Source organism: Pristiophorus japonicus, chromosome 9, assembly GCF_044704955.1.
Source record: "Pristiophorus japonicus isolate sPriJap1 chromosome 9, sPriJap1.hap1, whole genome shotgun sequence".
NCBI lineage: Eukaryota > Metazoa > Chordata > Chondrichthyes > Pristiophoridae > Pristiophorus > Pristiophorus japonicus.
In genome coordinates, this window is record NC_091985.1 from 54783454 (window position 1) to 54798338 (window position 14885).

The 14885-nt window shown below is 45.2% G+C and overlaps 1 protein-coding gene across 2 annotated transcripts in view; it reads left to right on the plus strand.

Moving 5' to 3' along the window:
* The window catches only part of LOC139273052 (protein kinase C epsilon type), an 801226-nt gene that overhangs the window by 743008 nt on the left and 43333 nt on the right, over nucleotides 1–14885 (plus strand). For both annotated transcript variants that reach the window (XM_070889353.1, XM_070889354.1), the window contains 2 exons: nucleotides 8063–8201; nucleotides 11801–11989. In XM_070889353.1, the coding sequence (XP_070745454.1) occupies nucleotides 8063–8201; nucleotides 11801–11989 (328 nt within the window). The remainder of the gene's footprint in view (nucleotides 1–8062; nucleotides 8202–11800; nucleotides 11990–14885) is intronic.

Below are 14885 nucleotides of genomic sequence, written 5' to 3' on the forward strand. Positions count from 1 at the left end.
AATTAACAATCCTGTAACAATTCATGTTTAGCTCCTGACTTCTTAATTGCATAGAATTACATGGAATGTACAGCACAGAAACAAGTCATTCGTCCCAACTGGTCCAAGCTGGTGTTTATGCTCCACACAAACCTCCTCCGACCCCCTTTCCCCTAACCCTATTAGCATAACTTTCTATTCCTTTCTTCCTCATGTGTAGCTTTCTCCCTCCCTAGCTTCCCCTTAAATGCATTTATATTATTCGCCTCCACTACTCCTTAATATTTAAAATATTTAATTCTTACCCGACATTCATGATTCCTTTAAGAGAACTCGTTGGACTAGATTTTTGCCGACTATGTGAATCGGGCAGAATTCAGCCACTGCAGCAACACTGAATCAGCTATCCATGTATTGGACCGTAGATGGGTTTTTGCCGTGATATGACCCTCCGCAGCGAAAACCCAGTCGGCGGGATCTTCGGGCACCTTTTTGTGGCGGTGCTTCTACGTACCGCCGGGGAGAGGTGCGCCGACGTGAACTGACATGCAACGCCGCGGATTGCGTTACCGTCGTACTTTCGACCATCTCCCGACCCTTACGCCGTGCCCAGAATACCGACAGGTCAAACCTGTTGGTGCAGGCCTGCCAGCAGTGGTAAGTATGAAAACCTGCAAAAAAGGTAAGTCAAAGTATTTATTTTAAAATTATTTTTCAGTGATTTAGTAGGTAAGGGTTTTGTGAATGTTTTTTGCAATGTTTTTCAATTTTTAAAAATGTGTTTTTCCCTCCCTCCCAATGCTTCTCTCGCAGCGCGACCGGCCCCAGACTCAAGTTGCCGAAACTCACGGTTTGCGCCGCGAATCCTCGTGCAGCGCCGACCTTACTGATGACATAAAGGCTGAAATTTAGGCCTAAAAACGGTAGCGCAGCGAAAACGGTAATTATGTCATAAAATTACCGGTTTCGCCAACAACCGAAAATCTAGCCCAAGTTAGTTTTTAATTTCTCTACTTTTGTTACTGAGAAAAGTCTCTCTTCCCTTATTGGATCGGTGGATAAATGATCTGATACTAAGCGACACAGACAAGAAACATTCCAATTCTGATCCCGGGGCTCTGCTGAGTTAGCTGATCTTAGTGGATGGTGGAGGCACGACAAATAGTAATAGTGTTCGCAGGCGAGGGAGGAGAATATTTCGCCATTGCCACTCACTATCCAGCGATCTCTGTTGAATAGTGCTTGTATGGAATGTTGAACAAGGACAGGATCAGACTTGCCCGTCATGCCCAGATGCTGATTAGCCTGCCAGCGCATAATTTATATGTGAAGGATTGACGATTTGAGTAGGGTACTGAAGGGCCTCTGGCCTGTGGAGCTATAATCCAAAAGTAATCAGTGTCTTCAAGAGATGGAGAGAAAATGGAAGGGGAGTGGGGAGGAAGAAAAATCTTGTCACGTCTGCTCCAGCTGTTTGTTGAGGAGAATAGTCTTTGCCCCACGGCCTGTCCGGGGGCAATAACCTTCCAGGACCAGGTCAGTTAACGCCCGGGGCAGAAGTCTCGCCCCGGCATGGAATTGCCCTTTGCGTCCCTCTAACAAGGCGGAGCGCTGTCTCAGGTGCTACACCTCGTTGGAGGGCCACTCCCGAAGCGTAGGCTCGGCGCTGAAGAGGTCAGCGCTACGCGGCTGCTCCGTACGCACCTCCCCTTCATTTAAAGGGGAGGGCCGCTGCGGACTCTGCATGGCCCTTTGGTGGCCACCACTGAGCTACCAGGGACATTCTCGACCAGGCCAGCGACCCGGCAATCAAAGAGGAGTGCCGGGCTGCATGATGGCGGCCCAGTCGAGACGAAGGCCGCCATTGTCAGGTCGCCGGAAAAGTCAGCTGACAAAAAAAAATGGCCGGGGCGCGCACGGCTTCCCCTTTAAGGGGCGCCCCGGGCGGATGTCAGCGCCCCACAAAGGAGCAATTTCCCCTGCGGGGCACAGAGTGGTCGGGGCACATGGTGTGACATCATCACCGGGTGTGTGCCGGCCCGGGGCGCAAATCACGGGACAGAAGCAAAGTCACAAAACGTCCCCAAAATCTCAGAGGCACTTTCGCCCCAGGCGCCTCTGCTGCCCGCCCCTGGGCGAAAGGCAATCGGCAATTGTAGCCCCTTAGTTTCCTTAACTTGGTGATTTAAGTTCAAGGACAAGATTTGAGAATCCGATTGAAAACCCCCAAAGGCCTATAAATAACTGAAATAGGCAGATCTTGAGCTGTCTTAAACCTTCTAGCAGACAAAGCAGGAATTTTGCCAGTGTTTGATGCACCATGTGTCAGCTAATAACACTCTTGCCTTACACCTTCATGGAATGGAATCCCTGGGATGGAATCCCTGCTGAGGCACTGAAGTATGGCGGAGAGGTGCGAATATATGACCTCATCTCTCTCATCTGGAGTGAGAACATGCCGGGAGATCTCAGAGATGTAGTGATCGCGACCATCTTTAAAAAAGGATCATCCGACTGCGGCAACTACAGAGGAATCTCCCTGCTATCAGCCACTGGGAAAGTCGTCGCTAGAGTCCTCCTCAACCGTCTTCTCCCTGTGGCCGAGGAGCTCCTCCCGGAGTCGCAGTGCGGATTTCGTCCCCGTCAGGCACAACAGACATGATTTTTGCAGCGCGACAGCTGCAGGGAAAATGCAGCGAACAGCATCAGCCCTTATACATGGCCGCCTTCGACCTTACAAAGGCCTTTGACACCGTCAATCGCGAGGGTCTATGGAGTGTCCTCCTCCGTTTCGGATGCCCCCAAAAGTTCGTCACCATCCTCCGCCTGCTCCATGACGACATGCAGGCCGTGATCCTTACCAACGGATCCATTACAGACCGAATCCACGTCCGGACCGGGGTCAAACAGGGCTGTGTCATCGCCCCAACCCTCTTCTCAATCTTCCTCGCTGCCATGCTCCACCTCACAGCCGACAAGCTCCCCGCTGGAGTGGAACCAAACTACAGAACCAGTGGGAAGCTGTTCAACTTTCGCCGTCTCCAGGCCAGGTCCAAGACCACCCCAACCTCTGTCGTCGAGCTACAGTACGCGGACGACACCTGCATCTGTGCACACACAGAGACTGAACTCCAGATCATAGTCAACATATTTACTGAGGCGTACGAAAGCATGGGCCTTACGATAAACATCAGCAAGACAAAGGTTCTCCACCAGCCTGTCCTTACCGCACAACACTGTCCCCCAATCATCAAGATCCACGGCGTGGTCCTGGACAACATGGACCACTTCCCATATCTCAGGAGCCTCCTATCAACAAGAGCAAGCATTGACGATGCGATCTAACACCGCCTCCAGTGCGCCAGTGTAGTCTTCGGCCGCCTGAGGAAAAGAATGTTTGAAGACCAGGCCCTCAAAACTGCCACCAAGCTCATGGTCTACAGGGCTGTAGTAATACCCGCCCTCCTATATAGCTCAGAAACATGGACCATGTACAGAAGGCACCTCAAGTCGCTGGAGAAATACCACCAACGATGTCTCCGCAAGATCCTACAAATCCCCTGGGAGGACAGACGCACCAACATTAACGTTCTCGACCAGGCCAACATCCCCAGCATCAAAGCACTGACCACACTTGATCAGCTCCACTGGGCAGGGCACATAGTTCGCATGCCAGTCACGAGACTCCCAAAGCAAGCACTCTACTCGGAACTCCTTCACGGCAAACGAGCCAAAGGTGGGCAGCGGCAACGTTACAAGGACACCCTCAAAGCCTCCCTGATAAAGTGCAACATCCCCACTGACACCTGGGAGATCCTGGCCAAAGATCGCCCTAAGTGGAGGAAGCGCATCCGGAAGGGTGCTGAGCACCTTGAGTCTCGTCGCCGAGACCGTGCAGAAATCAAGCGCAGGCAGCGTAAAGAGCATGTGGCAAACCAGTCCCACCCACCCCTTCCCTCAACGACTATCTGCCCCACCTGTGACAGAGACTGTGGTTCTCGTATTGGACTGTACAGCCACCTAAAAACTCATGTTAAGAGTGGAAGCAAGTCATCCTCAATTCTGAGGGACTGCCTGTGATGACGATGCCTTGCACGTCCAACAGTGCAGTGCTCCCTCACTACTGCACTGGAGTGTCAGCCTAGATTTCTGTGCTCAAGTCTGTGCAGTGTGACTTGAACCCACAATCTTCTGACTCAGAGGCAAGAGAGCTACCCACTGAGCCACAGCTGACACTGAGAAATTGATGCATTCAGCCCTCATGCATTTAGTTCGATAGTTTAGCCATTGGAAATTCAAACTAAACTAAGCAGAAATTGATATAGTGGACCAGATTTTCCATTCATTACACTTGCACTTACCCAAAATAAAGAGAGCAAAGAAAGGTTGGATTAAGAGAGAGAGATAAAAGAGACAGAAAAAAAATCTTAATTTTTAGTTTTTTTAAATCCCCAACAATAATTAAAACCTGAAGGAATGAGACTCCACACTTGTTAAAGTTGATTTTCAGTGCCAGAGAGGTTTTTTTTTAGCAGTAATTAAGACTTACCACGACCTAACTTTTTCTGGTGAGTTTAGTGCGTATATATCAGTTAAGTACAGCCTCTTCACACCGTTCCATGTATTTCCATGGCGAGTCTCTCGGTGTGATACCATTCTCATGCAGCCTCTAGAGGAGCAGGGCAACTCGGACAGCAACTTGGTGATTTAAGCATTTAACTGCACATGTGCAGTCATTGGAAGTTACTGTCCGATTTACGCTTCAATGATGGCGAGCGCTGTTCGCCTCATCGTTATTTCTACTGCCAGGAGTCCACTTTGTGGAAGGAGGAGAGGTCAAAGAGATCAGAGTGGCCACAACCATTGTGCACACCATGTGCTCGACAGAGTCTCCACCAGGGGAAGGCCAGGACGTCGCTGTAGGAAGGAAGACCAGGACGTTGCCGGAGGGCTGGAGGCCCGAAGGTCGCCGGATGGATAATCTCCTGGGAGGACAGATGCACCAATGTCAGTGTACTCGATCAGGCCAACATCCCCAGCATCGACGCACTGACCACACTCAACCAGCTCCGTTGGGCGGGTCAGATTGTCCGCATGCCCGACACGAGACTCCCAAAGCAAGCGCTCTACTCGGAACTCCTACACAGCAGGCGATCCCCAGGTGGACAGAGGAAACTTTTCAAGGACACCCTAAAAGCCTCCTTGATAAAGTGCAACATCCCCACCAGCACCTGAGAATCCCTGGCCCAAGACCGCCCTAAGTGGAGGAAGAGCATCCGGGAGAGCGCTGAGCACCTCGAGTCTCATCGCCGAGAGCATGCAGAAATCAAGCGCAGGCAGCGGAAGTAGCATACAGCAAACCAGACACCCCACCCACCCTTTCCTTCAACCACTGTCTGTCCCACCTGTGACAGAGACTGCAATTCCCGTATTGGACTGTACAGTCACCTGAAAACTCACTTTTAGAGTGGAAGCAAATCTTCCTCGATTTCGAGGGACTACCTGTGATGATGGATATTTCTACTGCAAAATCTGGCCCATTATTATTTGGGAATAGGAAAATATATATTTTTTAAAGAAGTCATAAGTGAGCTTTGACTTTCTAAAATTATTTTGATTTACTCTGTTGTTCCTGGGTGGAAAGAAAGGTATGACTGCAAGTTGTAATGGCAGGAAGATGAGACACATTCTTCGCTTGAAATCCTGAATAGTGGAATAAATGTCATTTGAAACATCCTCAGATTCCATTAAGGATTCTTTAGATGCACCGTAATGAAACATTTCTGTAGCAATGCTACCTCAGGTGGTCATGTTAATCAGTTTGCCTCAGTGGAAATCAAATGCAGATTGGTGAAGAAAATGCACCACCTGAAGTCACACTTTTCAATTTCTCTGAAGAGCCAAGTAATAATAAAGACCCACGTGCCTGTTCTCTTCCCAACTTTTTCTCTCCCAACCTGAACTCATGATTGTTGGCTGAGTAGAGTTCACAGTAACTCTCAATATCTCAGCCAAATGACCATTCTTCATATGTGAACCTCTAACCAGTGGAGGAAATTATAGCTGGCTCCGCTGGGCGGAAATAGAGAGGTAGCGCTCCAAAAATAGCAGGGAAAACTTACCACCCTGTTCCCTATCTGGCCAATGCCACCTGAAAGGGGCCTACTGCCAGATCACTGGAGCGCTCACCTGTTTCAAGCAGTAGGAATAATATGCAAATTGAGGTCCATGATGGATATAGGACCTCGATTGTAATTATTTAAGACAACTTCGTGTGGCATTCACACTTCCCCAACCTCAGTTTTACTGGGTGGTACAGCTCGAGAAAACACATTTAGCACATTTTTAAATTATTTCTGTGGGGCAGGGAGGAGCAGGAGTGCTCCACAAGAATAATGTGCGTTGCTACCAGCCCCTCGGGAACCCCCCCCCCCCCCAATCCACCATCACCATATCACCATTGGCCGCCAGCTGGATTGGCCTTCGGGCCTCCTGATACTGCATCGACCCTGGGCCAGAAAGCTCCACTAGTAGGGAACCACGCTCTCATGGTGAGTCTTAAGAATTGGGTTCCAGTGTTTTACACCTCTAACCGACCCACACTCCCTGCAAGCACACTTCCCCTGCTAGGAACACGGTATCATACCTGTGCACTGACCGAACTTTCACAGTCACTGTTGTTACTTAAATTATCTATAAATTGGAATAAGAACAACCTCCACAATCTCCCTAACTATAGTGCACAACTGGTTAAAAATAACATTATGACATGAAAGTGACCTCTCGCCTGATACTACATCTTTGTGGACCCAGTTGAACCTTAGCAACACAACATAGTAACGGTGCATGTACCACTGTGATCCTGGATTCTGTTGGGTACAACTCTGTGGAACCTAGTTGCATTGAAATCCAACTAACAATAACAGCAAAAAAGAATAAATATTTTAGTGCTTTGTAAATGCCAACATTTCTCTACGATTTTCTGTTGTAAATAATGTAACTAATTGATCTTTACTGCAACCGGTGACCCCAATATAAGTTTCTTTTACCATTCTGTACAGTCAGGGGTTATGAAAAACATCTCACAGCAGACCCCGGTGGGCATCCTGCATGTAACAGTAGGGGAATTGCAGGTATACACTGCGCTGGTAATTACTGTTGGGGTTGGAAGCTGAATGCTGCTGTTCACATAGTGACATAGGCGAGAAGTTTCATTTTGTTCAGAGTGAAGGTGCAACATGAAGTGTGACCCCATCCCTATCTGTAGGAGTTGGAAGCTCTCCCCATTAAACTCTTCATGAAAGCAGCATCTTAACTGAGAGGAAATGGAAAACTTCAGCAGTCTTTTGTTTCTTTTCGTAGCTATCAGAGCAATAAACACAATTTCTGTGTTTAAAAAAAATCGTTCAGCTTTCAAAACTTCTCTTATGAAACTTATGTACAGGCCGATCTTCGGTGAACACCAGAGCTCTTGATGTAACGTGGTCAGACATTTCACAGTGCACAGTCTACCAGCCCAAAGGACGGGTGTGCAAGCTGGTTAAGGCTGACACCAATATTTTGCCGTTGGGGTTCAATTATAGAATCACCTGAATCTGTATGCATGAGATGAAAGCAAAGTCACTTTTCAAATTTAAAATGAGACTCGTTTTTTTTTTGACAGTGAATGGATATAAATTTATAGCGCAAAATAAACACAGTTTCTGAGATAATCAGACTCGTAACAGTTACGATTCATTAAACCTACTGAGCTGGGTCTGGACTTCAGTGGGATTAGTATTCCTGCTGTACAATGTCATCAGAGTTCATAAACACATTACCCAATGTCAGCCATAGTATACAGACACAATAAAAGAACACCAATGTGAGAAATGTTACATTTCATAAATATGACACAGGTAATGCAAGCCTGTTTTATTTTCTGTAGAATTATTAACTTTAGCATAGCAGTGATTTGGGATTTGCTTTATAAATAATTTATGTCCTTTTCACATCACTCGGCCAAACATCTAGCTAGACCTGCTCAAGTGAAGTCACAAGTACATTACAACTAATCATTAGGATGTTTGTTTGTTACTTGCAGAGATCTTAAACTGGACAATATCCTGCTCGATGCTGAGGGGCACTGCAAGTTGGCTGACTTCGGCATGTGCAAAGAAGGCATTTTGAACGGTATCACAACTACTACCTTCTGTGGTACACCTGATTATATTGCCCCTGAGGTATGTTTGATGTGTCTCCTTGATCTTTATGTACCAATATACTGTAGTAAATTTGCTCTTAGTGTGAGTGAAACAATTGGTTTCACAGCCGCTTTTACAGTAAGAAGTTAAAAATTATAATTTAAATCTTGCCATAGAGTGTTAGATGCCTACAGAGAGTGTGACTTCAAATCCCAGGCTGGATTAACATTCACAATTGGATACCCCTCAGTTGGTGAGTTTTGTTGGATCGTGGGTGGTCTCATCATCATCATCATAGGCAGTCCTTCAAAATCGAGGAAGACTTGATTCCACTCTAAAAGTGAGTTCTCAGTTGACTGTACAGTCCAATATGGGAATCACAGTCTCTGTAACAGGCGGGACAGACAGTCGTTGAAGGAAAGGGTGGGTGGGGAGTCTGGTTCTCCGCACACTTCTTCCGCTGCCTGCGCTTATTTTCTGCATGCTATCGACAACGAGACTCAAGGTGCTCAGCGCCCTCCCGGATGCTCTTCCTCCACTTAGGGCGGTCTTTGGCCAGGTATTCCCAGGTGTCGACGGGGATGTTGCACTTTATCAAGGAGGTGGTCTATTAGGTGAAGCATTATGCCAAGACACAGAAGGAGGGAGCAAAAAAATCATCAGGAAAACCTATCGTTTCCCCAAAAAAGTGTATCTCCTATCAGCCAATATGGAGCAGTGGTCAGCAACATCATGTTTGGTCATGAAGAAGTCGACAGGCCAGAATGTCTCAGTTCTCTGGGTGTAGAAAGATGGAGCTACGGTTGACCTCTTGCTTTTATCTCTTCAGCTTGTTTTTTTAATGGATTTAGTAGTAAGATTTGCAATTTGTATATAAATCAACTTTTGTCTCCCTTGCTTCAATTTTACTCAGTTGTTTTAGTGGCCCCTATCTTTACATCTTCAACACTACACACCAACGGAAGGTTGGGTCTCTGCCATTGATCTGTAAACAGCCACTCAGAGGTACAGAAGACCTGGGGTTGATTGTTTCCCTCATGGCCCAGCTGAGATCAAAAATTCACATGGGATGTGGGTGAGGCTGGCAAAGCTGCATTTATTGCCCATCCCTGGTTGTGAAGGTGTAAAACCAGATCCTACTGCTTCATGGCACGGATGATGTATTGTCACATAATCTCTCATGGGCATCAGAATGAGCAAAAAATGTGCTTGTAACAGTGACAGGGTTGTCTCCTTTTGATGCGAGGTATCTAGTAAATAGAGACCTTGCATTTATATAGTGCCTTTCATGTCCTCAGGATGTCCCAAGAAACCAATCTAATGTCCATTAGAGAAGGAAATCTGCCATTCTTACCCAGTCTGGCCTACATGTGACTCCAGTCCCACACCAGCATGATAACAATGGATGATGCCCATCACAAAAAAGATCAGGACCATCATGTTTTCGGTGCATCCTAAGTGAATCAATTTCTGCAAAGTTCACCAAATACAGCACACTTGTTTGTTTTGCTCTGTTTTTGAACGTATTTGCATCCTTTTGTTTACAAAATGTCTACTTCTTTGGTTTCCCCAACTCCATTCAATAACAGAGAGTCAGCTGCCAATTCCATATTGTAACCTGGACACTAGGAAATGTGCGTAAGTTGTTTAGCCTCTTGATTTCCACTGCTTTTCTTTGGGGAAGTATCTTCAGTGCACATCCTCTAGAAAACCCAGCTGAGTGACAAATCATTGGCATAAATGTTCATCTCTATCACTCTGTGGTGTAGCATGTGAATGAGGCAAAGAAAAGCAGTCACTGTAATGTTAAAATGCAAAAATGATCACACAGCATTTCATTTCACTCAAATACTGCAGTTTGTAAAGTGACTGCTGTATCGAGTTAGATGCTATATGATGGCTAATGTATGAATACAAATCTGAACTCTTGTCACTGAAGTCTTTATGAAGGATTACAGATGTCTACTGAATACTATGTATCAACAGAAGGATTATTTCTCAAATTTTTTAAGATGTCAACCTTAGTTCAGTGGTAGTTCTTTCGCCTCTGAATCAGGAGGTTGTGGGTTTAAGTCCAGAGACTTGAGCACGTAGTCCAGACTGACACTCCAGTGCAGTACTGAAGGACTGCTGTACTGTTGGAGGTGCCATCTTTCGGATGAGACATTAAACCGAGGTCCCGTCTGCTCTCTCAGGTGGATGGCTCCATGGCCATGACAATATTCGAAGAAGAGCGGAGTAGTTCTCCTGGTGTCCTGGACAATATTTATCCCTCAACCAACACCACTAAAAACACATTATTTGGTCATTATCTCATTGCTGTTTGTGGGAGCTTGTGTTCGAATTGACGGCCATGTTTCCCTATACTACAACAGTGACTACATTACAGAAGTAATTCATCGGTTGTAAAGTGCTCAGGAATGTCCGGAGGTCATGAAAGGCACTAGATAAATGCAAGGTCTTCCTTTCTTCACTTCATGAACTTTATCTCATAAGTTGAATTATTGTGAAAATAAGAATTTTGGTGGAGAATTTTGTAGTGCTGTGGGCCTTCTACAAATGTTCTTGCACTTGGTTCAGTTCCATAAAGAGTCAGCTTTAGATATAAAAAAGCTAAATCAGGACCTCTGATTACTTGGTGGGCATATCTGTTATAAGATGTGATACTGATCGAAATAAAGTAGGAGGATTCCAAATTCTGCTTCTGAGTTAGCTGTTCTTGACTGGGCAGCAGTGAGGGTAGTATAATGTACTCAGATTTGGGAGGCGAACAAAGCACCCAAGGTTCCCACTCCACATCAGGATTCAGAGACCCTAACCAGATAGTGGACATCTATGAGCCTAGATTAGAATGGCCTGTTAACAGGCAGGCAGATAACCTACTGACATTTGCTGCCTATGGCCACTTGGGTGGGGTACCTGAGGGTTGCTGATGCCTGGGAAACAATACCAGAGCATGAGTGGTGCCTGGCAATAAAGGAGGGGAGAAGGTCGGGGGACAGGGATAACGAAATACAAATAATGTATTCCTACACATACATTATTTTCATGGTATTTCCACTTATAATTGTTCATGAAGTAAAGAAAATATTCCACTTGTAGCATAGATTTCACTCACTACTGGGGGTAAAATTCATCTTTGGTGGGGGTGTAAAATGAGCAGGAGCCGATTGGCCGCTCATTATAGACCCTCCTCTCCACCACTCCCCCCCCCCACCCTGCCCCCACCCCCGCCCCCCTTAACCGCTTATTATCCTATCCATTGACTTCAATAGAAAGGGAAATCAGGTGGGATATATAACAGCTGCTGATCCACTGCCACCTGTTTTGTGCTGCCGCTCAAGTTGAATTTTACCCCCATTATTTAGAAACGTCACTAGTATTTTCAAAAAGAGCACATTACATGTTAAAAACAGATTATACGGTGTTTAATTCAGTAAGTTATATTAACTGTCCATTTATGACCATCTGGGAAAATTCATCAGAAATGTTGGAGGCCTTCAGTATAAATGTTATGAATCAAGGAAGTAGCTGGAGGGTAAACATTCTCAAAGTAATTGTCTAAAATAAGTAGTGAATTGTGTCAGGGCTGAGCAGCGCAGTACATTTGTTTAACATCTGCTTGCCTTTCTGAATAGATCCTACAGGAATTGGAGTATGGCCCTTCAGTGGACTGGTGGGCTTTGGGGGTCCTGATGTACGAGATGATGGCCGGCCAGCCGCCTTTCGAGGCTGACAATGAAGACGACCTTTTTGAGTCCATCTTGCACGACGACGTGTTGTACCCGGTCTGGCTCAGTAAGGAAGCAGTCAGCATTCTGAAAGCGGTGGGTTTTCCATACCCTTTTACTGCTCCCTCCCTCCCTCACTACTTTGCTTTGAGTTAGTTGTAATTAAAACTGGATTTATTAACTTTGAGCATTCACCAGTGGGAGTTGAAACACAGTTCAAAATGCCACAGCTAGGACAGGAGGGCTTGGGATAAATTACACAACTTGTGGGAAAAGGACAGAATGTTTTGTGATGTGTATATGTTTGTACTGGCTTATATTTATATCGTTGAGAATCTTTCTTGCCTGCCTTTACACAGCAGAGAAAACTGTTCTTTCCAAACTTATCAAACGTCACAAACATTATCTGTTTTACTGCCAGCTGGTGTTTCAAAGTTTTTAAATATTTTGTCCAACTATTCCAATGAATTAGTTACCACCAATCCCTGAGCATTAAGGATCATCTGTGAACGCTAACCCTCTATCTCAATAATTTAATAATGTACCTCTGGTGATGGAGTCATGGATTTTATTTTTGAGCCCAAGTTCAAATTCCAGTTTTCACTCTCTATCCTGCGTCAAAGCAGTTCTGGACTTATTTTTGGGGAATGAAGAGAGGCAGGTGGAAGGGGTATCAGTGGGAGAACATTTTGGTGCTAGTGATCATAATTCAGTAAGAATAAGGGTAGTTATGGAAAAGGACAAAGGTGGGCCAGGAATAAAAGTTCTCACTTGGGGTAAAGTCAATTTTGCTGAGCTGAGATGTGGGATTTGGCCAAAGTGGACTGGAAATGGCTACTTGATGGTAAATCAGTGTCAGAGCAGTGGGAGGCATTCAAGGAGGAGATCCTGAGGGTACAGAGCAAGTATGTTCCCTTAAAAAAAAGAGTGGGGCTAACAAATCTAGAGCCCCTGGACGTCAAGGGATATAAGGGTAAGGTAAAGAAAAAAAGGGAAGCTTATGACAAATACCGGGAACTCAACACTACAGAAACGCTAGAGGAGTATAAGAAACACAGGAGTGCAATTAAAAAAGATATCAGGAAAGCAAAGAGAGAGCATGAAAGAATGTTGGCAAGTAAAATCAGGGAAACCCCAAAGATGTTTTATAAATACATTAAGAGCAAAAGAATAACTAGAGAAAGAGTGGGGCATATTAGAGACAATAAAGGAAATCTGTGCGTGGAGGCAGAAGACGTGAGTATGATTCTTAATGAATACTTTGCATCTGTTTTCAAAAAAGAGAGGAGCGATGCAGACTTTGCAATGAGGGAGGAGGAGTGTGAAATATTAGACGAGATAAACATAGTGAGAGAGGAGGTATTAAGGGGCTTAGCAGCTTTGAAAGTGGATAAATCCTCAGGCCCGGATGAAATGTATCCCAGGCTGTTGAGAAGCAAAAGAGGAAATAGCAGAGGCTCTTACCATCATTTTCTAATCCTCTCTGGCTATAGATGTGGTGCCAGAGGACTGGAGGACTGCTAATGTTGTACCTCTGTTTAAAAAGGGAGAAAGGGATAGACCGAGTAATTACAGGCCAGTCAACCTAACCTTGGTGGTGGGAAAATTATTGAAAAAAATCCTGAGGGACAGGATAAATCTTTATTTGGAAAGACATGGATTAATCAAGGACAGTCAGCATTGTCGTGTCTGACTAACTTGATTGAATTTTTCGAGGAGATAACCAGAAGGGTCGATGAGGGCAGTGCGTATGATGTAGTGTATATGGATTTTAGCAAAGCTTGTGAAAAGGTCCCACATAGCAGACTGGTCATGAAAGTATGGCCTACTCCTGCACCTATTTTCTATGTTTCTATCTATTCTAATAGCTCATGGGATCCAGGGCAAAGTGGCAAGTTGGATCCAAAATTGGCTCGGAGACAGGAAGCAAAGGGTAATGGTTGATGGGTGTTTTTGTGACTGGAAGGCTGTATCCAGTGGGGTTCCACAGGGCTCAGAGCTGGGTCCCTTGCTTTTTGTGATATATATCAATGACTTGGACTTGAATGTTGGGGGTATGATTAAGAAGTTTGCAGATTACACAAAAATAGGCTGTGTGGTTGATAATGAAGAAGAAAGTTGCGGACAGCAGGAAGATATCATTGTACTGGTCAGGTGGACGGAACAGTGCCAAATGGAATTCAGTCCGGATAAGTGTGAAGTAATGCATCTGGGACGGTCTAACAAGGCAATGGAATACACATTAAATGGTACAACACTGAAAAGTGTATAGGAACAAAGGGACCTTGGAGTACAGGTCCACAGATCCCTGAAGATATCAGGCCAGGTAGATAAGGTGGTTAAGAAGGCATTTGGAATACTTGCCTTTATTAGTCGAGGCATTGAATACAAGAGCAAGGAGGTTATGCTTGAACTGTATAAAACACTGGTTAGGCCACAGCTAGAGTACTGTGTGTAGTTCTGGTCACCACATTACAGGAAAAGATGTGATTGCACTGGAAAGGGTGCATAGGAGATTTACAAGATGTAAATGTTGCCTGGACTGGAGAATTTTGACTATGAGGAAAGATTGGAGATACTGGGTCTGTTTTCTTTGGAACAGAGGAGGCTGAGGAGAGACTTGGATGTGCACTTAAAGTGTATTAACCTACATGGCTACGGACCAAGAACAGGAAAGTGGGATTAAGCTGGATAGCTCTTAGTCGGCCGAAATGGCCTCCTTCTGTGCTGTAAATTTCTTTGATTCTATGAAAGTTAGGAAACAATGGGTAGCTGAGAGTAACGCAACATCTAAAGAGAGAGCGGGATGTGATTTAGAGAAAAAGTAAGAGAAGGGAAGAGAAGCTATAAAGACAACTAGTTAGTGGCTTTTGGAGCACTTTTTAAGATTAAATGCAGGCACGGATTAGGAATGGATTCTTTATGATTATATTTAAGATAATTGAACAGAAAAACAGGACAGTAGCAGAGTTAAAATCGAGGTGGTCAATTT